This window comes from Taudactylus pleione, unplaced genomic scaffold, assembly GCF_031769625.1.
Source record: "Taudactylus pleione unplaced genomic scaffold, aTauple2 ptg000918l, whole genome shotgun sequence".
Lineage (NCBI taxonomy): Eukaryota > Metazoa > Chordata > Amphibia > Anura > Myobatrachidae > Taudactylus > Taudactylus pleione.
In genome coordinates, this window is record NW_028285319.1 from 1079319 (window position 1) to 1104593 (window position 25275).

The 25275-nt window shown below is 40.2% G+C and overlaps 1 protein-coding gene across 2 annotated transcripts in view; it reads left to right on the top strand.

Moving 5' to 3' along the window:
* Positions 1 to 25275, top strand: part of PRKG1 (protein kinase cGMP-dependent 1) — a 1225781-nt gene that overhangs the window by 876300 nt on the left and 324206 nt on the right. For both annotated transcript variants that reach the window (XM_088459635.1, XM_088459634.1), the window contains exon 4: positions 3405 to 3510. In XM_088459635.1, the coding sequence (XP_088315761.1) occupies positions 3405 to 3510 (106 nt within the window). The remainder of the gene's footprint in view (positions 1 to 3404; positions 3511 to 25275) is intronic.

A 25275-nucleotide genomic window follows, 5' to 3' on the forward strand; every position in this document is an offset into this window, starting at 1 on the left:
CTACTGTAAAGGAAAATTAGAGACACACAGTATTGATCTATTCCCATGTTCTATTTTCTCACTGGAAGTGCTTGTCGTCTTTAAGGTTACAGATGGCCACCTAGAAAGAAGGTGACAGACCTCTGATGCAATGTTCATTCTGCATCCCTTATTAGAGAGAATAACGATGTTACATTAACAGTATCCAAAACTACACTTTCCACTTTGTAGTTTATCTCATTACCCTTATTGTTCTTTTTTCCATTTGTTACAAAATAGACTGACCTTAAGGTACAGTACAGTATAGAATAAATAAGCAATGAGCAGATTGAGTACAAGTGCGTTTTCTGTCTTTTACTTCGGAGTATTCTTATATTTTCACTTTGTTATGACTCAATTATATAGGAGTAGATGTACTAAGCCTTGGAGAGAGATAAAGTACCAGCCAATCAGCTCCTAACTGTCATTTTTCAAACAGCATATAAAATGACAGTAGCTGATTGGTTGGTACTATATCTCTCTCCAAGGCTTAGTACATCTCCCCCCCATAATCATAAGTAGAGACTGTTCATTGTTCTACCTCTTAGGGGTCTATTCATGATCACTTAATTTGTACTAAAGCAGGTGAAAATTAAAATTTTCAACTGCAATTGTAAAAATTATGTATTCGGGTCATTCATCAAGAAGGTAAAGCATGAAATATCTGGCGGAATGGCCCGCTGTCCCCATACACTAGTATGGGGACAGAATTCATCAGGCTCCAAAAATACAATATTTTCGGAGCTTGAGTGCGGGAGCATTCACCGTCTTCAGATGGCGAATGCTCCCGCTTGTGGATCGCAACCCGATCCTTCCATTCCGCCAGACATCGGGGCTCTTGTGCGCATGTGTGACCTGTAGGTCACGCATGCACATTACCGTCACTGCGCCGAAAGGAGCAGTGAAGCCGCTCCCGGGACAGCTGATTCATCAGCTGTCACCCCGCTAGAGCAATGCTGAATTCCATGGCTAGTTAAAATGTTAATTAGCATCACGAATAGGTCCCTTAATGATTAGGCTCCTTAATATCAAACTAGCTTCCATAATTCACCAGCCAGCAACAGTGAAAGAGCAGAGATTCTGCAATGAATTCAGACATCATTGTGAAAAATAATAAAACACATGTAAAAATAAAAGTCTTATTATATCACAGAATGATGATGATATATTAGTTATATTTCCTTCTTACCTATATCTAATTTGTGACTATCCAGGTGCATTTTATTTTGTTTATGTGTATAGCAATGTATAGCCATTACTGATGTGCATCGGAAACATTCACATTGGGGCCTGGATTGATATTAATGAAAATGCAGCTTTTTTATTCGCTATGCACCAGAGAAGGTCCAAAATGTGCCTCAGTTGACTACAGAGAATTGAAATGCTGTATTTTCATTAATATTGATTCAGTCTTAACATGGCGCCCTCCTAGGTATTGAGGCTGTCATCAACATATAGTGCTGTGCAAATGAGACACAACTTTACAAGGTATCTGCATAATTTAATTACTGTACACTTAACATTTTATTAAAATGCTCATCAGTTTAATTGGTATAGTACCTTATAGTAGTCACTTTTGTGATCATTCTATCGCTTTATTTAATTAACAACTAATTGCTATGTACATATTTATATAACTGCATAATAACTGCAGGTAATCCATCAAACTCTGTGCTAACTGTGTATAACATGATGCATGTATGTCAGCAATGACGCTCCGCACATCTAAACTATCTGGGACAGAAATGTGCAGTCAAAACACATTTTATATTTAAAAGAAGTTAGTGTAAAATCTTGGAAAAGTCTAAAAGCTCCAAACTGCAGGTAATAGAAGTAGAAAATATATCAAGTAATGTTCCACTTACTAGTGAGACATCTTTTATCCGGAATAATGATAGCCAGAAAGTTCTCAAAACCAAAAGCGACTAACACGTACAGCAATAGATAAAAGATCATCGTACAGAATGTTAAGAATACAGAACATTATTACTTATGTGTCTAAAACGCAGAAGGAAAAGGTAATTTTCAGAATTTAGGGAATAAAGTGACTGAAATAAAAATGAAAAAAGAAAGTAAAATCATGGAGTTTAACATGGGAGTATCTATCTATCTATCTATCTATCTATCTATCTATCTATCTATCTATCTATCTTTCAACAAATGTCCTGACTGACTGACTCGTTAACGCCCAGCCCAAATCCCTTGAACTAGAAACATGTAATTTGGGGATTATGGACCTCATTCAGAGTCAGTCGCGAGCGCGGATGCGCTCGTAACCGACTCAATGGTTTGGCCTGCGCACGCACAGCGGCCGCACTGCGCTTGCACAAGCCCGGAGCGAGAGAGAAACTCTCTCACAACGGAGCTCGTTACCAAAGGAACGCCTCCGTTTTGGAAACCACCCCCCCAAGCCCACCTACCAAACGGGGGCAGCTGTGGTTTCCAAAACGGAGGCGTTCCTTAACGAACGCCTACCGTTTTGTGGGCGACCGCACTGACATCATCATTGATGTCAGTGGGGAGCTTTTTGCTCCATCAGAGCAGAAAGCTCCCTGGGGCTTACGAGTGCCCAGACCCAACCTTAGGGTCTGGTCGTAAGCCCCGATGGTCGTGATGATGATCACCATCACGACCATCAACCTGCTCGGTCGTTAAGCTTAACGATCGACAAGGAGGCGGCCGTTCAGGATGCAAGTGGCCGCCCTGATTCAGTGCGACCGCTTGCAACTAACGACCGCCTCTGAATGAGGACCCATATTCCTTCCATGACTTAGGCACCCACTAAGCAGGGATTTTTTGAAATTCGACTTCTGAGCGGGTAAAGGGCTAAAATGTTTCCTCCCTCTGTGCAATGTCCTAACTGACTCATCGGCACCCAGCCCAAACCCCTTGACCTAGAAACATGAAATTCGGAGAGTATATTCCTTCCATGACGTAAGCACACACTAAGCAGGGATTTTTCTAAATTCGTCCCTTTAAGGGGGTGAAAAGTGGTAAAATGTTTCCTCTCGACTGAGGTGATTGGGTGACAAAGCAACATGTCCCAAGTGCAGCGGGACTGTAAGCTCATTGTCTGGGTGGAGTGCCGGCTTCAGAGGTGGGGCTGCAGCACAGTACATTATTCAAATACGGGAGCCAGACCAACTGCCAGTGATGTTTGGCAGCAGTTGGGGTGACAGTTGGTGTGGCTCCTCTATTTGAATATTGTACTGCGCTGCAGCCTCACCTCTGCAGTCACCTTGCTCCTTTACACCACAGACATATAATAAACTAAGCATATACAGTAAGTTACATGGGTGAAACTATAAACTATATTAATTACTATAAACTATATTAATTACTGTTCATTGAAATAATAAGAATAATTGTTTTCATCTCTTGTGCAGCTCTTATGAATGTGAAGCTATGGGCAATCGATCGACAATGTTTTCAAACTATAATGATGCGGACGGGGCTAATCAAGCACACCGAGTACATGGAGTTTTTGAAAAGGTATGTGATGGTCTTTCTATGCCAGGCTTACTGTACAGAATCGCAGCTGCACATTATTTTAATAGGATAATATGATTTCTTTTTACATATATTTTTGAATTGCAGGACTTTCAGTCAACAATAACAACCTAACAATGTGCTTTGAGTGTGGTAATAAAATAAGTATGTAATAAAAGTTTAAATATCACCTACAGTATCTTTAAATAAGAAACTGAGATGTGAGCTAGTCTTCCAGGTCAGCTGTCCATATACAGGATGATGTCCATGTGATGGGGCACTACTGATGAGCAGGATATAGCTCAGATGTGAAAACATCTGTCCTATCTGACAGGACACCACAAGCTCCAGTGGCATCTCTATAATGAGGCCCATGGTTCAAGGGGAGCCCTGCACTGTACACCCTGTACCCAACACATTTTCCACTGTGATTCTGCGACGCCACACCTCTATGTGCTGTGGCGCCATCTCTCGTTGATGTCTTTGGTACAATGGCACCAGTACAGGATATAGCAAAGACTTGGCACTGTGCAAGAATCTTTGTAATCTTCTGCACATGTACCATCTTTCTGAAGATATCACCACAAAGATGGTGCCACAAGCAACAGATATGGGATGGCCCACTTCACACTGGCACAGAGATGTGTACGGGATGCCGGCGCTCGGGATCCCGGCGGTCAGAATCCCGATGCCGGCATCCCGACAGGGTTAAAATACCGACACTTGACAGTCAGTATTCTAACCCTCTCCCTACCCTAACTCTCCCTCCCCGGTGCCTGACCCTAACCTCACCCCCTAGTGCCTAAACCTAACCTCCCCCTCCCTGCACCCTAAACCTAACCCTCTCTACTTGGTGCCTAATCCCATCCCCTAACCCTCCTTCCAACCCTGCTGCTTACCTTCGGCATTGCCGATGCCGGGATTCTGACCAGTGTTGGGATTCCTGTGGTCGGAATATTGACTGCATTCCCTGGCACAGGGTCTTTGCATACACAATCACTGATTTGTTTAAAATATGAGTTAGTATTTCTTCAGCTTGAACAATGTGGTCATACTGCACAACTAAAGGTTTACATTTATGAGACAAGCGCCTTGCACATAATCCTAATAGTAGGCTAGTGACCTTCTGAGGAAAGAGCGAATGTGGCCTAAAATTATAATAAAAGAGCTATTTGTCTCAATTTCAATGTTATATAATCTGATGGCCTGCTGCCCCTTATATTGCGCTGCATTCTGTGTTTCTGAGTCCTAGAATATGCCATAGCTGCACATTAATATTCATACCCCACCCATGTAACATTTTATCTGCACCCTCTACTTCCACATTTTTAAGAATTCTAAAATGCTGACCCAGAATTCTCCAAAGGATTAGGGAGATAAATACAGAAAGGGATTTTCTCTTCAGAGATTTTTTATTTTATTTGTTTTCAAAGGAGATATTTACATATTAAGCTCTTTAACCTTTGACCACAATAGAGCTTCTCTAGACAACTGTCAAGCTTAATATGGATGAGTCTTTAATACCATGAGCTGTATATTATCTATACATTATCTAAAAACTGCTTTGCTCATATTTGAAGAGCACAAAAATTAATCTAAAACTCTCTTATCACTAATATTCACAAAAATATATACTTAACATTTTCACCTCCTTCAGTAGTCTAAATATTTCAAATTGTTCTATCCCCAGCCTAGGCCCAATGGTTCTGTTTACAAACACTGAAAAACAGCATGCTAGTATATCTGTCCAATGGATTGTGATCCCGAAACGTTCTATTATTTTAGCATTTATAGTGATTCAGTAAAAAGAAGACTGTTTTTATGAAGCTGGATTCTCAAGTGTGCTGCTTTTTCTGTATTTGTATTCGTAAGATTCAAGGGTTCAGCACTGTTCCGCCTGAGAGGCTAACCCCCATGGGCAGAAGTAAGGCCGGCCTGGTCCCGGAGGCTGGGAGATGGTCTTTCTGTTTGTTTCTAGTCTTTATGTTGTCAGTATTTTTTTTCATTATGTAACATTTCTCAGTTTTATTGATAACTTTTAAAAAAGTTTAGACGTCATTGATAGTATATGCGTAAATAAAGTACAGATACTTACATGAAATATTATTAGCAACATACAATAAGAACTATCATCCTTTGAAATATAACTTATTAGAGTATTGAGCATCAAAGGACAAACAGGGAAGAAAACTGGAGTACTGGGGCAGCCAATAAGAAAGGAGGTGCGGGAGGCAACACAATGTGCTCATCCATTGCCATATGAACATGAAGGGGAATGAGTACAGCAGTATGTATTGTCTATATACAGTAGTCTATGTTTGTAGTTTACTATACCAGTCTAACATATACAGGGCAATCACTGCTGTCAGCATCAGTCTGAGAGCTCTTGCTTGTTTTCAATCGAAACCCTGTACATTAGAGAATTGTGAATCTGAAGTAAGGGCCTCCCAATCTAATGTAATTCTTCAAGGCATCTGCGTTTTATATACCTTCTCCAGTCTTTCATAGACTTCCAATAGAATCTCAATAATTACTGTACTTGTAAAGATGTCTTCATAACAAGTTATATATATAAATAGACATTTTATTATAGTGTATAGTATAGTGTATAACATAATATTTTATCTGCAGTGAAGTAACAGTAGCTGCATCCATCACACGGTGTATGTTTCAGGCACATTCAGAATTGCAGTGAGTATGCAGCAAGAAACATGTACCATAGAGACTGTCTGGAGTACTTGCTGAATACGATTCACAATGTTGATACTGACAGAATGTCTTCATTGTCAGTTTGTTGACATTGTGAATGTCGATAGACAGAATGTCAACAACCAATATTAGATTTAGGATTTGGGTTAGGGAGTGTTTAGTGTTAGTTGACCACTGAATGGAAAACGCATTCTCAACATGATAACTGACATTCTGGTAAGGTCGACATTATGAACAAAATAATTTCCCCAAGCACTCCGCAATAGATCAGCAAGAAGAGACTTGCATACTGCAAAATAATAAAATAGAGATGACTCAATACGTCACACACATTTGTAAATATATTAGGTCACCTGCTGCTTCAAGGTGCCTCCTCTCAGGTGTCCTACACAGCATCATAATAACCCCATTTTTTGGTCATATATTCATGTGAGAACTGAGAACCAACTCACCTGGAGGCACCTCAGGATCCTCCAATATGGCACTACAAGGATCAGCATTCCCTACAGGCACTGGTTCTATACATGCCTCCTAGAAAAGTGGTATACAAAATGGAAGTTGCTCATAATCAATTTATTGTCCCATCACAGGTACGTTTATGGGAGGGTTTCATCTACACAAGCAAAAAAACCCAGAACAAATTCCACCAGCACACTGCAATGGGTCAGCAAAAGGGACTGGTCTTGTCTAGATTAACCACTCCCTGACACGCATCTCTGATAGGCCAATAAATTGATTATGAACAACTTCCATTTTGTGTACCAATGGCAACATTATGTCAGTGTCAGCATTATACTTTTTTATATTTGACATGCCGACATACTGTCCATGTCGACATTCTGGTGTTGACATTTTGAAGTCAACTTTTTATAACACACCTGTTCTTGTTTAATATACCATGTGGTAAAATGTGGTAAAATACAGTTTTTATGTTTTCATGGTTACCCAGTGTGTTTCAGCACTTACTTTATATCTGTAAGCTTACAGTATTTATTCTAACAGCCAATATTACACAAATTGCTACTTTGCATCAATAAAGCAACTTAACTTGTGCAAGAGCTATTGACAGGACTGGATGGAGTGGCAAACGCAGGATTTTGAAAGGGGGGTTTCCAAATGATTGGTTACAGAGCCAATGACAAAAAAGTCTAACCAGAATAAGCCTGCAACATACACTCTATTGTGTACTTCAAGTGTGTTAATATAAATAATATAAATAACTAGGCATCTGGGCATAAAACTTGCACAATGTGATTTGTAGCAACTGCACATGTGCTAGAACTTCAGAAAGCCAGTACGGCAAATGTGTTACCCTGAGTGTACACACAATGATGCTGGTGCGATCAGATCAGATGGTATTGCAAATGGAGCGGTGGAGTGATGGCGTTCCTGGGTGGTGACCTGAAGTGAATGCAAAAAGAGTGTCTCATGGGCATGTTAGGGGAGTGTTGTGGGGTCATCAGTGAAAGCTGCTGTGTTCTCAGATTCAGAGCCGCAGCTACAGAGGTCGTCACATGTAGATGGAGAAACTGTGCAGTTAACATTTTGCTCACCAACTGCCAGTTTTTGGCGCCCTCCCCCCCATGGCATTTTGCTAATACTAATGCAGGCCCGTTTCTAGACAATTTGACTCCCAGTGCGGACAGTTAAAAAATGCGCCTCCACCCCCCATACACAGTTTATATTATAATTTTTAATCCTTATAGTAATGCCCAGTACACATTATGCTACACACTGTAATGCCCAGTACACATTATGCTACACACTGTAAGGCCTATTACACATTATGCCACATACAGTTATGCACCTAACACCATTTTATGCCCCATAGTAAGGCTTCAAATTACTTTTCAATTACCTGCTCGTTGCCAAGGGTCTCATGCTCGTTGCCAGGGGTCTCCTGCTCGTTGCCAGGGGTCTCCTGCTTGTTGCCATGGGTTTCATGCTCATTGTTAGGGGTCTCATGCTCGTTGCCAGGGGTCTCCTGCTCATTGTCAGGGGTTATACAGGAGAAGATGCAGCTTTCTGCATCTTCTCCTGACGGCTTCAGCATTCCAGCCCAGGGTCCCTTACCTGTCTGAGGAAGGGGCAGCTTGGCAATTGAGCAGCTCAGGGGGCACATAGCACCCTGCCCCTCGGCCAAGCCCGCCACTGAGCCAGGGGGGTTTCCAGGTACTCGGAACCTCCCCCCTGCGTGCGCGCCTGGGATGACACAGATAGGACTGGGACCCAACTCAAAGGACAGACAGAGACACAAGCAGGTCTGAGGGACAGTCATCCTGACAGTGTTAGAAGACAGGCTCACGGGTAAGAAAGTGCTCACCCCATGTCCCTTGATGATCTGGCATCTATAGACTCATCCGATGGGGATTTCCCTCCTGAGCTATGTGCTGGGCTCCCCCTGATCATACAGAGCCCTCACCTCTGCTAGCAGCCCAGTGCAGTGCCTGAAGTTCCTGCATGACAGTGAAGGTATACAATAATTTTCAGGACGCACTGTTGGTTTCAACCCCTTAGCGAGACCCTGCAGCCCTTGGGGATTGGGCACCCCTTGTGGCAATATGTTTGTGCATAAGAATCCCAAATACCTGATATGTTCTGATTGCTACAGTATTTAAAACAAACATTGTCTAGTTGTAACTTACTGTTTTTACAGTAAAATATTGGCCCTGCTGGGCTTCTATATTTGTTGCATTCTCAAATAAGAGAAAGAAAAGCTAAGAAAGCTAAGTATGGAATGGTATGGATGTAGTAATCAATAAGAAATATGCATGTAACACAAGATTCTAAATATGTGCCCTACTGTTACTCTCTATATATTGAGGTTTTAACATATCTGAACCCCCACAGACCATTTTATATCCCATTCCTCAGGAAGACGTTATATATAACAGGCACCATTCCATCAGATCTACCCTGATGATGGTCTTTGTACATAACATTGGGTTAGACAGTGAGTGAAATAACAATTCTAGCATCCATTGAAAGGGCAAAGAGTGGGATCCAGAGTTATAGCATTATTATGTCCTTCATTCCCTGTGTGTATCAAGCTGCCAACAAAGGACCAAGACTATGTGCCACCATTGTAATGTAAATTTAGTGCCATGTTTAGCAAGCCAATTAGGTCATACACGGAGCACAGAGTGATGTCTTACCCCCTCTTTGGTATTGGTCCATTTCACAAAAAAAAGGACAAATTTTGTAAAAATTTAATTTTATCAATATTAATTTTCTGTGTCCCACAAATGAAGTAATAGATGGAGCAACATTAATCATAAATATAATGTTGGTATCTACATTATTAAGTAGAGAGAAGATTATGTAAAGTTAATATAATTCTAAAGAAGAAGATGTTGATATTGGATGCAATTTTATGTTTGAATTTTCCCACATTGCAAATGGTAGTTCCACAATTTATCACTAGGTGGTGTTAAAATTAGTATGTGATGGTTGACCACATGTGTTCACATGCAAGAGCAATCAGTGTCTGAAGCTGAATATTGAAGATAAACATCAGTATAACTAATGGTGCATACACACGGTACAATAAAAATGCACGATATGAACAATAACGATATCGACCATACCGTTATCATTCAGATCGTTCATTTTTTGATGCCCAACAACCAGCGATGCGCGGGCACGTATGGATGATAACAATATCGACCATCGCCCATGCATACAGGCCAACCTGGTCGATGTCGACCAGGTTACATAGGAACCAGCGATCATTGATGGCCCGTCGTTGGTGGTATGCTGGATGAACGACAACGATCATCCAGCACACCGGGAAGGTGCAGAACGATCAATCAGCAATATCATTATTGCTGACTGATCGTGCCGTGTGTACGCACCTTAACTTGTAATGTTAGTTACAAAACTTGAAAAGCTTTGTAAGATGTGTAATTTTTAGATACCATAAGGTATATGAGGATTCTGGACATCTAACCAATACCTCAATGTCCATTGATGCTCATTAACTAAAATAGCTTATCTTATAAATGGTAACTAATGTTACACATTGTCTCTGTAACTAACGTTACTGTCTTCTGTCACTATTGTTACATGTGTATTTAAGTCAATATCATAGGCTACACAAAAGCTATTATCTCTTTGTCCTCTTTTATAACTTACTAGGGGTAAAGCACATTGGACTTCATTCAGAGTCGGTCGAAGTGGCCGCATGGTCGTACGCCACCGATGTTCGCTATACTGCGCATGCGTAAAGTTTGCAATGCGCGTGTGCAAACTAGCCGCTACGATCAGAAATTTCTCTCTCCCTGAGCACAGCCAGGTCGGTAGTTTGAGTGACAGATTGAGGCGTTTGTGGGTGGTAACAAGGGAAGGTGCTTGAAAATGGGTGAGTGGAGATCCGGACGCAGGCGTGCCTAATTATGCGAACAGCGTTTTATGGGAGTGCATACAGTTTATGGGAGTGCATAATTAGCAAAGTAGCGTCATGGTACATGTGACATGGGCGGTTTTTACACTGACATGATCGTAGAGCTTAAGAGAGGGTATAGTTAACCTTAAGCTCTACGATCAGTTCCGATGGTTCTCGATGGTCTCGATTAATCCTTATATGGCCGGAGATGACGTGTAATGCAAATTTTTTTGTATTCCGGCCGCTTCCTCCCCTTGGTCGGCCAGCAGCCGATCCGAACTTAGGGACGCAACTTGCGAGGGAATGATTTACATATCCGGCCCCTTTTCCCGTACGACCGTGCGGCCGCTTCGACCGACTCTGAATGAGGTCCATTGAGTGTGAAAATACAACGGCTTTTAGAAAACTGTAGTTATTTTATTTTTTTATAACTATGAAATTCTGAAATATTAAAATGTACAAAGGCTTAATTTTCTTTTTTGTTTGCAATGACAAAGCAAGAAATAGACGGAGAACCTCATACATGAAACATATGTTCTTGTTGCATTTAACAAATATACACCAGTGCTGTTTGTATACGATATTAGCTCTGTGGTGCGAGCTGCCTGCGTTTCCCACTGATCGGCTCCCAGGATGTCACTGCTCTGTGGCAGACTGTGTCCTGGGGTATGGGTACAGCATTGGTGTAAGCTCAGACTAGAATTGTAGACATATTTCACGAAAGTTGGTTATAGTATGTTCTGTAACTCTAAATAATATTTTGAAAAATGACAGAGGAGCTAATTGGTTGGTACTATATCTTTGTCCACTTTATCTCTCTCCAAGGCTTAGTACATAGAACCCTAAGTAGACAGCCAAACATCCCATTCCCATGTCCTATTGTGGCTTACATAGATCTAAGAAATTGATAAGTATATGATAAGTTGAAAATGGTCAAGTTCAAAATACAACATCTAATGAACATGCAAATATTGATCAATCTGCTGTTACAACTGCTAATGCCCAAGAAGTTGAATCTCAGGTCACAGTTCTACCTGGTAACTCTTTTGTAGTGGTGAAGTACCTTACAACTAAAGAGGGTCACAAACACTACATTAGAAACATTATAACTTTCAGTAATAACAACTTTCTTACTGTATAATACTTGAAAAGAAGGGATGTAGTTGAAATTCCAGCTGTCGGGATGTAGGCGCTTAGAATGCCGGCGCCGGTATCCCGACACCAGTCAGAATCCTGGCACCAGCATTTCAACCGCCGGAATTCCAACGGTAAGTAGTCAGGTTAGCGGGAGGGTTAGGCATTTGGGAAGGGTTAGCGTTAGGCACTAGGGGGGGAGAGTTAGGTTTAGGCACTAGGGGGGTAGGTTATGTTTAGGGTGCGGGGAGGGAGAGTTAGGGGTATGGTTAGGAAACTTACCGACAGGTGTTGGTATCCTAATCATGTCAGGATTCTGACCGCCGGGATCCCGAGCGCCGGTTTCCCATACCCAACCCAATAAGAAAAGGTGGTCTAGGATTTAGAGAAATATATTATATTTTTCCTGACATACAGTAGATGATTGGCATCATAAGCACAGATTTAGTGCTGTGTACTTTGGCATAGCCACATGAACTGCGTGGTAAACCTATTTCTATGATTCGCCATGTAATATTGAGTTTTGTTAAATGTTTATTGTTATACTGCACAGAGTATAATGTAAATTCTTTGTGTAACATAGTTATATTATGTGATATTAGGTATACAAATATATGCCTAGTTTGATAAATATTAGGCATAAACATAACTGGAAATTTATGGTACCTCATTTAACTAATTATACAAACATAATCTTATGTAAGACTATTGATATTGTAAAGGAAAAGTTGCCATTTACCTCATTTAACAACTTAATACTGAGGTTTTTTAATACATTCATGGCATGTAGTCCTAACTTTTAAAAAATGTGTAAGAAATATTATTTCTCTGATTTACCAAGTAGAATTGAATTTATTCATATTATACTATATAGAGAACAATTTTTCCTGTATTATATTCTCTCTGTGTAATGTTAGTTACTTGTGTGTAACGTTAGTTACGAGAACATATTATTAATAAATATTAAATACCATTGAAACTCATGGTATTTCATTTAAATAAATATACCAACATAATCATATTTACTGCTGTACTAAAGTATAAAATTTCCATTTACATCTACTATATAGAAAAGCAGAAAATTAAATTGTAACAAAGGCTATTACTTTAATCACTCATTACATGTAACATTGGTTACAGCAAGCTAGACCAGAATTTTTAATTAAATGTCAACCTACGTTTTTCAGCAAAGAAAGTAAATAACACTTATACAAACACATTAAATCCCGCTTATCTTGTAATACTATATTTTATACATCTTCCATCTATTTATTTATTTTATTTATACATGTGTAAAATTATTATTTGCTTAGGAAAAGGAGACTCTTTTGGGCTGATGCAGAGTTAAATGCAAGTTGGCTGCAAATACACTCGCACCGCGTGCATGGAACTGAATGCAGATATTCGCCCATATTATTATTACCGGTTATGCCAGAATGCATGCATCCGTCAACTTGTAGCTGTCATCATTATTAGGGCACTTGTACCAGCTCTATACCTAGTCAAGAGATCCATCCAAAATTAGATGGATCTCTGCGTACTCACTTATCTACAGGTCATAAGTGGTCTTCAGTCAGCTTAGCCTACCTGGGACGGTCCCATGGCCACCCAGTTACGTCTCTTCTACCAGAAGAGGAGAAGCGGCTGAGTTGCGTACAACTCTGAATGGCCTGTGAATACTCATAGTTGGTTATTAGTGCTAAAAATCACAAGACCCATCTGCAAAATAGGCTTGTATGTAACTGCATCAGTCCCCTTTGTGTGGACTGTGAATCCTATGTAGTACACGACTGTGTAGCTGGCAGGGTCTTAGCGCTACCAGTGTGTAGATTTTAGTGCCTTCTTCATTCTCTTTATCCTAAGGGGTGTTAAAATGTTCCCTTATTTCTCATGACAATCAGGGGAGTTTGGCAAAATTATGTCTTGTATTTGCTGTGCATCTGGACTACTGGAGCGATGTGCTGATAAATATTATACAGGTCTGTGTAGAAGGTAGCAAAGGAAGCTGCTGTTCTAATAATAATGCTACATCTATTGTCTTCCTTTTATTTATCATATGTGTGCTGTTTCCCTTGTATTAATGCCCTGGCAAGCCTCCTACCACACCTGCTGCCATGCACATAATGCCACCGAGCACAGATGTTAAACGTGCATTTAGCATAGGAACCTACAGTAAATTACTTTTTCCTACTTGTTCGAAATCTGTCCATTGTTGTTGAGTCTCAGGATTTAGATGTTTTTATGCTGCGATTCTACTTTTTTTTGGGAGAAAATGAACTAGTCCTTCAGCTTGGCCTCGCTGTGCCTCTATGTACACTACATCCAATAAACATCAGGTGGAAGTTTCTTTATCTATGCAGGGGTCAGGGAACTTATTTCAACTTTTGCCCCAAAATATATTTAGGTACGCCGACGTTACCCCCTTGATTTGAAAGGAAGGAAATCGCATAGTAGTACCCCCATAGTTATGCCCCTGTAGTAGTGCCCCCATATAATGCAGGGGTCAGGGAACCTTTTTTAACTTTTACCCCAAAATATATTTAGGTACGCCGACATTACCCCCTTGATTTGAAAGGAAGGAAATCACATAGTAGTACCCCCATAGTTATGCCCCTGTAGTAGTGCCCCCTTTATAATGCCCCTGTAGTAGTGCTCCCATATAATGCCCCGGTAGTAGTGCCCCCATAGTAATGCCCCTGTAGTAGTGCCCCCACAGTTATGCCCCTGTAGTAGTGCCCCCATATAATGCCCCTGTAGTAGTGCCCCATATAGTGCCCCCATATAGTGCCCCTGTAGTAGTGCCCCCATATAATGCCCCTGTAGTGCCGCTTGTACAAAAAACAAAAAAAACCACTTACCTTAATCCCCGGTCCTGCATCCGCCGCCGTCCTGTCCGCCCGGCGGCTCCTCAGAACTATGGGAGAGACGTCATGGGGAGAGCCGGAAGCTGGAGTTCAGAAGAGAACTCCAGCCTCCAGCTAACACAGCGCTGCAGGGAAGGAGCTGGGCGCCCGCTGGTAATAACATCTCAGCGGGCGTCTGGCTTAGAGCCTCCCTGCGGCAAAGCCAGGCATGCATATGAATCATTCAATAAAGATTCATATGCATGCCCTGCTGTCCATTCATTACCCCCAGGAATTTCATTTTTACCCCATGTAGGGTAATTTACCCCTGTTCCCTGACCACTGATCTATGGTCTCTGTGTCTTAGTAACTGTTATAAAAATATCAAGGTAGTAATAGGGTCGCCATAGAGTGAAAATGGGTGAAAGCAACCATTTTGGGAGAGGTGATCCTGTATCTTATCATTATTTACAAATTCTTATTAATGCCTGAAGGGCCCAATGTTCACCCCCCCCCTCCTCATTGCAGCAGGTCTCGTACCTTGTGCCGGCTGCACCATTTTTTCAGTGACACTTTCGGGAAGATGACATATGTGCAGAAAGTAGCAATGACTCCAGCACAGTGCCAAAGTATCTGTTACATTGTGCGCTGGCACAAGAGTTATGCAAATATCACCCAGCAGAATACATAGGGAGGACCCACCACATGGCACACAGTGGGGTTTGTGCTGGGTGCAGGGTGTGCAGTGCCTTGCTTGATCCAAGGGCCTGTGTGTAGCTCACATCCTTAACCCATTATAGAATTTACATTGTCTATGTAGTAGACCCTTTACTGTTAAATGTTCTTCCTGTCAGTCTCTTTGTTATGTGAGTCCTGAGATAGTGTTAAGGGACCTATCCACTAGGTGACCTGAAAGACTGAAGACTAGCGTTCAGACCTTCAGGTCGCCGAGGTGCGGGGCCCGCACTGAACGGCGTTCACTGAACGTCATTCAGTGCAGGAGCCCGACCTCCTATCTCTGAACATGCCGAACCTGACGATTGTCGTCAGGTTGATGGGCATGTTCAGTAGATAGTCGGGGTTGGCAAGGAACCAGCATGCACGCGCATCGCTGGTTCTTGCTGGCTATCCATTACATGACTTTCTGTAAGATGTGACCAAAACCTCCTGGTTTGGTCGGATCGTGCAAAAAGTTGTGTAATGGATAGGCCCCTTTAGATTTCCAAAGATCCATTGCTATCTGCGCCTTTCATTTGATACTCTTACTACCCTCTGCCTTTCTGCTTGCTCCATTCTCAGTTGACGAAGGTGCTGGGTTGAGGAAGTAACTATTCCTCTGTGGGAGGCCTTCCTCTGTTATGTGCGTATGGGAGGGAAAAGAAATCAGGAAAATCTGCAGTAAAGTATAGGATTTAGGATCTACCATTGTGTTTCACCATGAGGGAGAAGGGATTGCCTTCAAGGGAAATCACCATCTATAAACCATGTGATTATTTCTTAGTTGGTGAACTGCGCTTCTAATGCAGAGGGTGTGATAGGGATACTGGAAGAGGTGTAACTCTTCCAGCATAGTACAGGGGTTATAGTTACTAAAGTGCAGGTTTTTAGAAGTGGAGTTATTGCCCACAGCAACCAATCAGATTCTAGTTATCATTTATCTAGCACCTTCTAGAAGATAATAGCTAGAATCTGATTGGTTGCTATGGGCAACAACTCCAATTCTGAAACTCGCACTTTTGTAATTATACCCCCAGGTATCTTGGAACATGTTGCTTTCACAATGCAGTCTTTAACCTTGTGCTGGTGATAACAGCATATCACATCCTGGAGATTTTCGGAACCCTGGAATAAGGGCTGTGCGTGCCCTGTCAAACTCAATTTCAGGAGATGCTTGAAGCAATTCTTTTTAAGGTAGTTTGCAGATCCCAAGGGGCCGCAGTCTCGTCAAGACCTTTAAAGATTAAATTATTGTGCCCCTGTTGTAATAGATCATGCAAGTGACTTTGAAATTCTTAGACAGTATCAGGTTATACCTGTGTAGAACCCATCCTTTGTTATATGGAATTGCTATATTGTAAAAAAAATATTTACTTATTTAATGTAACTTTTTTGGCACCAGTAACTAATGAGTACCAGCACAAAAAGCTGAAGTTCTAATTCCCACCACTGGTTGAGTCTCCCATATCCATAATGCTTGGGAGTCGGGACCAGAGGTATTTTGGATATCAGACTTTTACGAATTTTGGAATATTTGCATACCATAATGAGATATCTTGGAAATGGGACCCCAATCTAAACACAGAATGCATTTATGTTTTATATATACCTTATATACTTAGCTCGAAGATAATTTTATACAATATTTTTAATCACTTTGTGCATTAAACACAGTTTGTGTACATGCTGTACATGAAATTCATTTATGTTTCAGATACACCTTATACACACAGCCTGAAGGTAATTTTATACAATATGTTTGTATAATTTTGTGCATTAAACAAAGTTTGTATACACGGAAACATGAGAAAGCAATGGTGTCACTATCTCAGTCATGCTCAAAAAATTCTGTATTTCAGAATATTCCGTGTTTCGGTAAATTTTAATATGGGAGACTTAACCTGTATAATAGTAGACAAATAATTTGCTGAGTTACTTTTCTAGATGGATTGATATTTTTTTTATATTTTCTTTTAGAGGGTGGGGGAATCAGTTTTTGTGTTTTGGCATTTCAGATCTGCAGTGCGGAGCCAAAAAATCAGCTACCGAAGGCATAGATTTATAAAGCCAAAATGCACTCTATTGTTTCTGGGCCTTGTGCCATGTCCAGGCAACAAATAAAGAGAACATATGCGCCATTGCCATACATGGGAAAAGAAGCAGAATACATATGAGGTGTGTTTCTTCCATTGAAGATGTCACGAAGAGAAACATCTCAGCAGTATCGGAAAAAATAAATAAATAATAATTTTTCAAAAACTATCAGTAAAACTGAGGAAACAGGGCAGCTAAAAAGTTTAAAACAGTCAAAATATCCCCGGAGGAATACCTTGAAGTGTCTGCCATGAGGGGGTTATTTTTGGTGTCTGAGAAAGTTAGGACCTTGCTCCTTCACATGTTAAATATATACCCTTGTTTCTAATCCATGTAATTTTGCTGTATCTTGACATCACATATTTTGGGTCCCTGTACCAATGGAAATGATGCAAAAACGTTTTGAGAAATAGTTGTAGAGTAGCATTAGTTATTTAATAAAATATATGAGTGAAATGTTTAAACTTTTTTTTTCATTAAAAAAATAAAAAGGATAACCTATTCATTAATACATATTCAACTTAAATAAAGCTGACTCATAAACATGATCTCCATCCAATTAATCCACACACATCGGTAGCAACATAGGATGAGATATGGTCACTGCGATAGGATCACATATATGGGGGGTTATGAAATAGTTTCAAAGATTACAGAACCAGCAGGATTTCAGCATCTTTGCTGCTAAATTTAAAGCAGCAATCAGTTATAAGACATAACCAGCCTTAAACCTGATTGCCACTTTAAATTTAGCAACAAACTCGCTGAATCCTGCTGTTTTGTAATTTCAGAATCTATAACATAACCATTTATAGTTTATAAATGGCGGGGCCCGTTAGTTAGATCACAGCAAACACAATCTAATTGCAGCCATTTTGCACCCACCCACATTTACTACCATGGGACGTATTCAATTAGTTTCACACCCGCGATACTTTTCTGCCTGCCGCACTTTTCGCCTACTTCGCGTGTTTTGTATGCAAAAACTTTTCGAATACGGCCCCATGTCTGAAAATTAGTCAGGTATCATGGTCATTTTGGGCCCACATATACTACAATAAAGTAGAAGGTTTGACCAGTTTCATCTAGATAAAATATTACTTCAAATGTGGAAGCCCTGGCTTTAGTATTGTTGGTTATGTAAGAAGTATACTAAGCAGGTTGCACACTAATATATACATTTATTTAAACTAGAGAGGTGCGCGGACCTCCGTGTTTTGGTTTTGGTTCTAATTCGTAATCGTGATAAAAGTGGGTAAAAGTGATAAAAACAGCAAAAATCATGTAATTTGGACCTGTTTGCATGCAATCCAAAACTCTAGTTCGGTTTTTAAATATGAGGGGCCTATTCATGATGTTAATTATTAACCCCAATAATTAACATTCTAACTCGTCGCGGCTACCGGTGCAATTCATCTTTGCTCCGGTGTGGTGACTTCTGATGCGAAATCAGCTGTCCCCATGGGCGGCTTCACTGCTCCTTGTCGGAGCAGTGATGGGACTGCGCATGAGCGAACTACAGGTCGCGCATGCGCACAAGAGCCCTGACGTCCGGCGGAAGGTGCCGGACAGGGGCAGAGTGATCCGAAAGGATCCCTCATTGCATGCAACCTGGATCTCCTTCCCATAGGGAAGAAGTGGGTTGCGATCCCAAAGCAGGAGCATTCGTCATCTGAAGATGGCAAATGCTTCTTCAGTAAAGCCCCACAAATATTATATTTTCGGAGCTTGATGAATTCTGTCCGCATACTAGTGTATGGGGACAGCGGGCCATTCTGCAAAAGGAAGGTAAGTAGGAAATATCTGTGATATCTCCTGCTTTACCTTCTTGATGAATGTCCCGATAACTTAATTTTTCCAATTGCACATTTTCACCTGCTTTTGTGAAAATTAAGTGATGATGAATTGGCCCCTGAGTTCTAAACTTACAGCAAATCCGAGCCGAGACTTCATTCCACACGGAACCTCAAAGTGATTCCGGACTGGGACTCAATTCTACTCAGAACCCCTAAATTTTGGTGTGTTCGTTTTTCAAGAAAACCGAACCGCACATCTCTGATTGAAACACTGGCATCTGTAGCCTGGACTAGTCAATAAAACAAAGACAGGCACCAACTCTGGTTTGTATAGAACTCTACTGGAAACCTACAAATCACAGACAAATATATCAAAGTTAGCCACGTGCAAATACCATGCGCGCATATTTTTATTTAGTCATCATCGGAAGTAACAACATCCCTCTTTTAGTCAGTAGTCACAACTACAAACGTATTTGCTACAGATAATCTTATCCTAGGTGCTCTTGGGTGTCACATATTTGCAAAAAGTTGATACCTCTGTAGTTTTGTAATAATAATAAAAACAACAACCTGCTATTTGCATTTATTTTGTTAGCTACATCTTGTAACATTATATTCATGAAATACTGTGATCAGGGGCCATTAATTAATTCTCACGCTAAATAAGTCAGGACACTTCAGAGCAACAACATTCTTCTACTGTAAGAAAAACAATGCAATTATCCCCGATTAAATTCCATTATTCCTGTCAAGCCTTCACAGTACAGTCAGGGAAGAGCTCATTTATTTATTTATTTTTATATTATTTGTAATTCACTTTATAGTCCCTGCACACAAAGTTCTCTGCAAGAAGTTTGCTTTTGAAGGCTGGTTTGCCATAAGTCTCAGAGCACAGCCATCCACTCACCCAAGCAGAACTGAACTGAAGCTTAATACCACAGATGTGCCAGCGGATCACAAGCTGCCATTTGCTAACTGTCTACTGAAGACTTATTTGCTGCTATCAGTGCCAAATGCATGTTGATCATGGAGCATTCTACGGAACAATTGGGAAAGGCCAAGCCAAATCCACTTAATCTACTGTCATTTAAATGCTCCTAAGAGATATTAAAGATAAATCTGAATACTGAAAATCTAACCTCACAATAGAATGTTATTTACCAATCTGCTGAGAATTACTGTGTTGATTTACAATTGTAAATTCTAAAACAAACAGTAAATATTTCACGATCAACTACCATACATTTATTTTCCATCGATGACGTATTTGATTGGGATAAAGTTGCCAAGTGAGTTCTACAATTTGGTAGGCACTGCCATTGTGTCTGTGCATGTAATAGCTTGTAATGTGTGCTGGCGTCATTCGTCCCATCCCAATTAAATAATGCATTAGTTTTGCAGCAGAAGCCAAGTGTATTGTTTTGCTGATTAGCTCTAAACATCAGGAAGCCAATGTTTTATAGAAGGTAACCCTAGATGGAGCATCCTTTATGGCCTTACTACGAGCAGTAGCCAAAAGGATACAATATTTTGTTTATAAATATAATAGGCTTTATATAACAATATAGTACTTAGAACTCATGGCCTGATTCTGCGGTACATGCTTAATGCAGTAGCTGCTGCAACTTTTGTCACAGCCACTACTGCGAATTTATGCCGGTGTTGCAGCCGATGGTCTGCGGTTTTGGGGGGGCGGCATATCAGGCGGTTGGGCACCAGATCGCTCTGTGTGTGTGGACCACCCGATATGTCGGCCGTCGGATCGTGGATCGCATCGCTGGGTACACATCGTACTGTGTGTAACCAGCTTTAGTTATCAACTGTATCTGTTAAAGATGTCCACTGACACTAACGTACAGTAAGTTTATTTTAGCCTAAATGATAAATACAGTAGTTTATAAATAAATTATAAATAGATAGCAATGGCAAAGTGCATGTAGGAGGCAATTTTTGTCACCTCAGTATACTGATCATGTGACTTGTTACATCATAAAAAGCCTTTGTGATGTCACTGAGTTGGAAGGTCACCATTTTGCAGAGAACTCCAGTTATCAACTGTATCTGCTGATGTAAGGTATGCTTATTTTTACCTACATTCTATATAAAAATAATGATAGATAGATAGATAGATAGATAGATAGATAGATAGATAGATAGATAGATAGATAGATAGATAGCATTGGTGAAATGCATCTATCTATACCCTCAATAGGCTGATTAGGTGACTGACATGCTATAGAACTGTCAGTTATTAACTGTAGCTGTTAATATATCTACTGACCTTGTGGTGTAAGCTTATTTTAACCTAAATGATAGATAGGATAGATACATTATAAATAGGTAGATAGCAATGGCAAAATGTATGCAGGAGGTGATTTTTCACAACAGTATACTGACCATGTGACTTGTTACATCATAAACAGCCTTTGTGATGTCACTCAGCGTTGGTAGAAAGGTCACCATGTTGTAGATAACTGTCATTATCAACTGTATGTGCTGATATGACATGTCACACTGTAAGGTAAGCTTATTTTAATGTTATTTGAAAATAATGTTAGATAGATAGGTAGCATGGGATTTATAATCTCAATAGACTGATCATGTCACTGGCTATAGAACTGTCAGTAATCAACTGTAACTGTTAATATGCTACTGACTGTGTAATGTAAGCTTATTTAAATCTACAATAAAAAATAGATTTTAAATAGCTAAATAGCAATGGCAATAAGCAAGCATGATGTGATTTTTCACCTCAGCATGCCGACTATGTGACTTGCAAACAGCCTTTGTGGTGTCACTCAGCTTCAGAATTTTGTAGAAAACTGTCAGTTATCAACTGTACTAATTACCTGAGCCCGGGCTTGATGGAAGGGCACAGTGTGGGCCCAGGTCCGCTGCCCGCACCCTGTCCCTTACCTGTCAGCTGTGGCAGCCTACAGTCATACTTACCTACCTATTGCTTCTCCTCCCCGGGAGATGCCTGGAGAGGAGAAGCAGGTGGGCTGTGATGTGGGCGGGGCCTGATGGTTCGCGACATTAAGCCTCACCCCCTATGTGGTAAACTGTTGTGATTGGCTTAAATTTAAATAGGGGTGGGGCTAGATGATGCAATTCGTGGAGAATTGCTTCATTAAGCCCTGTCCCCTACACGGGGACCTGCGATCGCCACGGAAATTCTCCCCATTCTGCCCACTTCACTAGGAAGTGGTCAGAATGCAGGAGAAGTGCCTACCCTTCCAGGGGTGCGGGGGGTTACCCAAAAAAATCGTGAGCCTCCCGCAAAAACCGGGAAGGTAGGCATGTATATTTCCCCAGCTGAGCACACATGCTATATGCTGGGCTACGATGGATCCAGGTAGCGGCAGTTGTATCCCTTGGCTGTGTGGTAGGGAGCAATCACACTGATCACCCCCCACCCCATGGATTTGCCCCTGGCTGAGGGGCCCGCAGCCCCCCCTCTGTGGAGCGTGCTAATTCTATTTTTCTGGGTTTTTTTTAAGATGGCGTGACCACTCCTCCTTATATTATGTCACGCCCCCAAAAGTACCCAGGCATGGCTCAGCTCTGTATACAGTCCTGACTTGTATCTGCTGATATGACATGTGAAAATAAAGATATGCTTCTTTTAACCTACATGTTATATCTAAAAATAATGGTAGATAGATAGATAGATAGATAGATAGATAGATAGATAGATAGGTAGTACTTATAGAAAGATAGATAGTATTTGTGAAATGCAGAAAGGATGTGATTTATAACCTCTAAGGCTGATCATGTGACCAGCTATAGAATTGTTAGTTATCCATTGTATTTTTAATATGCCTACTGACTGTGTAGTGTAAGCTTCTTTTAAGCCTCCCTCTAACTCTAATACCCACCGCCGGAATTTTTTTGGGATCCTGACTACTTCCCCTAGCTACTTATGACTGGTTTATTGCAAATTTACCTCTAAAGTTATATGATTTTGTGTTATTTTCATTCTTACATGAGAAGGAAAATCATACCTAGTATATTATACTGTTTTTCATTTATTTAAATCAAACATTATAGGTTACGTGTTTTAACTATCAAAACACATATTAAAAACTTTACTTATACATGCGTATCTGAACACCTGACCTGAACATGGCACGTATGCTACTGGTGCAGAGCTAGAATCGTTTTCAACTCAGCATACACTGTTTTTACATGTCACTTTTACGTTTATATTTGGATGCTTGTGCGCCAAACTCAGTATGAGCCCCGTAGAAGGCAATTTATGACGCACAAAACTGCAGAGGTGAAGCGTAAACTCATATTTGGTGAAACCATGTACATGCGTTACGGGATTATTTGCATCAGTTATTGGGAGGAGTTGGGTGGAGCGAGGTTGTTCCTTGGTAAATTTGTACTGTGCCTAGTTTTTGTTTTCTGGAACATAATTATTATAATGAGGTAAAGAGGTGATTAGGACAAACTTCTATGGGCATTCCTTAATGTGTGAAAAGTGATATTGAATTGAAGTCTCCTTATTCCATTTAAAGACCCTAAGGTCTGGCAGGTTTTGCAATATAATGCGGATATTAAGGAGAGGGCAGGTGCTTTTCATGATGTGCGAGGACCATTGAGTTCTGTGAGTGGCTATGCAGGATCTCACTAGGATGATAAATTGATGTGTCTGGCAGGAAGCAGCTTGTTAAACAAGAGTGTGGTGTATCAAAATGGAAACCACACACTGTGCAACATAGATCACAGGTGGTAGCTGTTAATAAGGCATTTGCTGGGGATATCAAAGGCTGTAACCTTTAGACACCACACTTTCCTCATTACAGTCAGAGCTCTACTTTCCAAAATAGATTTTCTGAAGAGGTGGAGATTTCAAAATGGATAAATATTAACATTTACTACTGTGATATGCATGTTATTCAATTACTTTATTTGATATTTGCTTCTTAAGTAAAGAGATAGATAGATACAGACAGACAGACAGATAGATAGATAGATAGATAGATAGATAGATAGACAGACAGACAGACAGATAGATAGATAGATAGATAGATAGATAGATAGATAGATAGATAGATAGATAGATAGATAGATAGATAGATAGATAGATTGGAGATAGATTGATATGAGATACGATAGATATGAGATATATATGAGATAGATAGATATGAGAGAGTAGATATATATGAGATAAATAGATAGATAAATAGATAGATATGAGAGAGTAGATAGATATGAGATAGATAGATAGATAGATAGATAGATAGATAGATAGATATGAGATAGATATATATGAGATAGATAGATAGATAGATAGATAGATAGATAGATAGATAGATATGAGAGAGTAGATAAGTATGAGATAGATAGATAGATAGATAGATAGATAGATAGATAGATAGATAGATAGATATGAAAGAGTAGATAGATATGAGATAGATAGATAGATAGATAGATAGATAGATAGATAGATAGATAGATATGAGATAGATAGATAGATAGAGAGAGAGATAGAGAGAGAGATCGATATGAGATAGATAGATAGATAGATAGATAAATAGATAGATATGAGATAGATAGATATGAGATAGATAGATAGATAGATAGATAGATATGAGATAGATAGATAGATAGATAGATAGATAGATAAAGTCTGATTTTGCATGTATTATTATTTCCCTTATAAATCCAGTACTGAAAGCCTCCGACATTTAGCAATTATACCCCATCTTCTGTTTAGTTGTGAAAATGTATATACACAAATTTGCTCTCTATAGGTCGTATTCAATTAGCAGCGAAAACGGAAGTTTTCTTCGCCACTGAGAAATTTTATTTCTTTTTTCGCCCAAGATTTGCGGGGTTGTTTTTCGCCAAAGTACGCAACTTCCGAAAACATTTTTGTGGTAATTTATCATTGGGGGGGGGGGGGGGGGTGTCCAAAGGGTTCTGTAAGAAATCCCCACATTTATAGCCAAAAATAGGGATTTTGCATTTTCTTCTCCTGATTTGGGATGGAGAAGACTTTTCTCGTTTTTTTCCTCCATTTTCGCCTGTTTGCTGTTTACACCATTGTTTTTGTCAAAAATGTTGCTGTTTTTTTGTC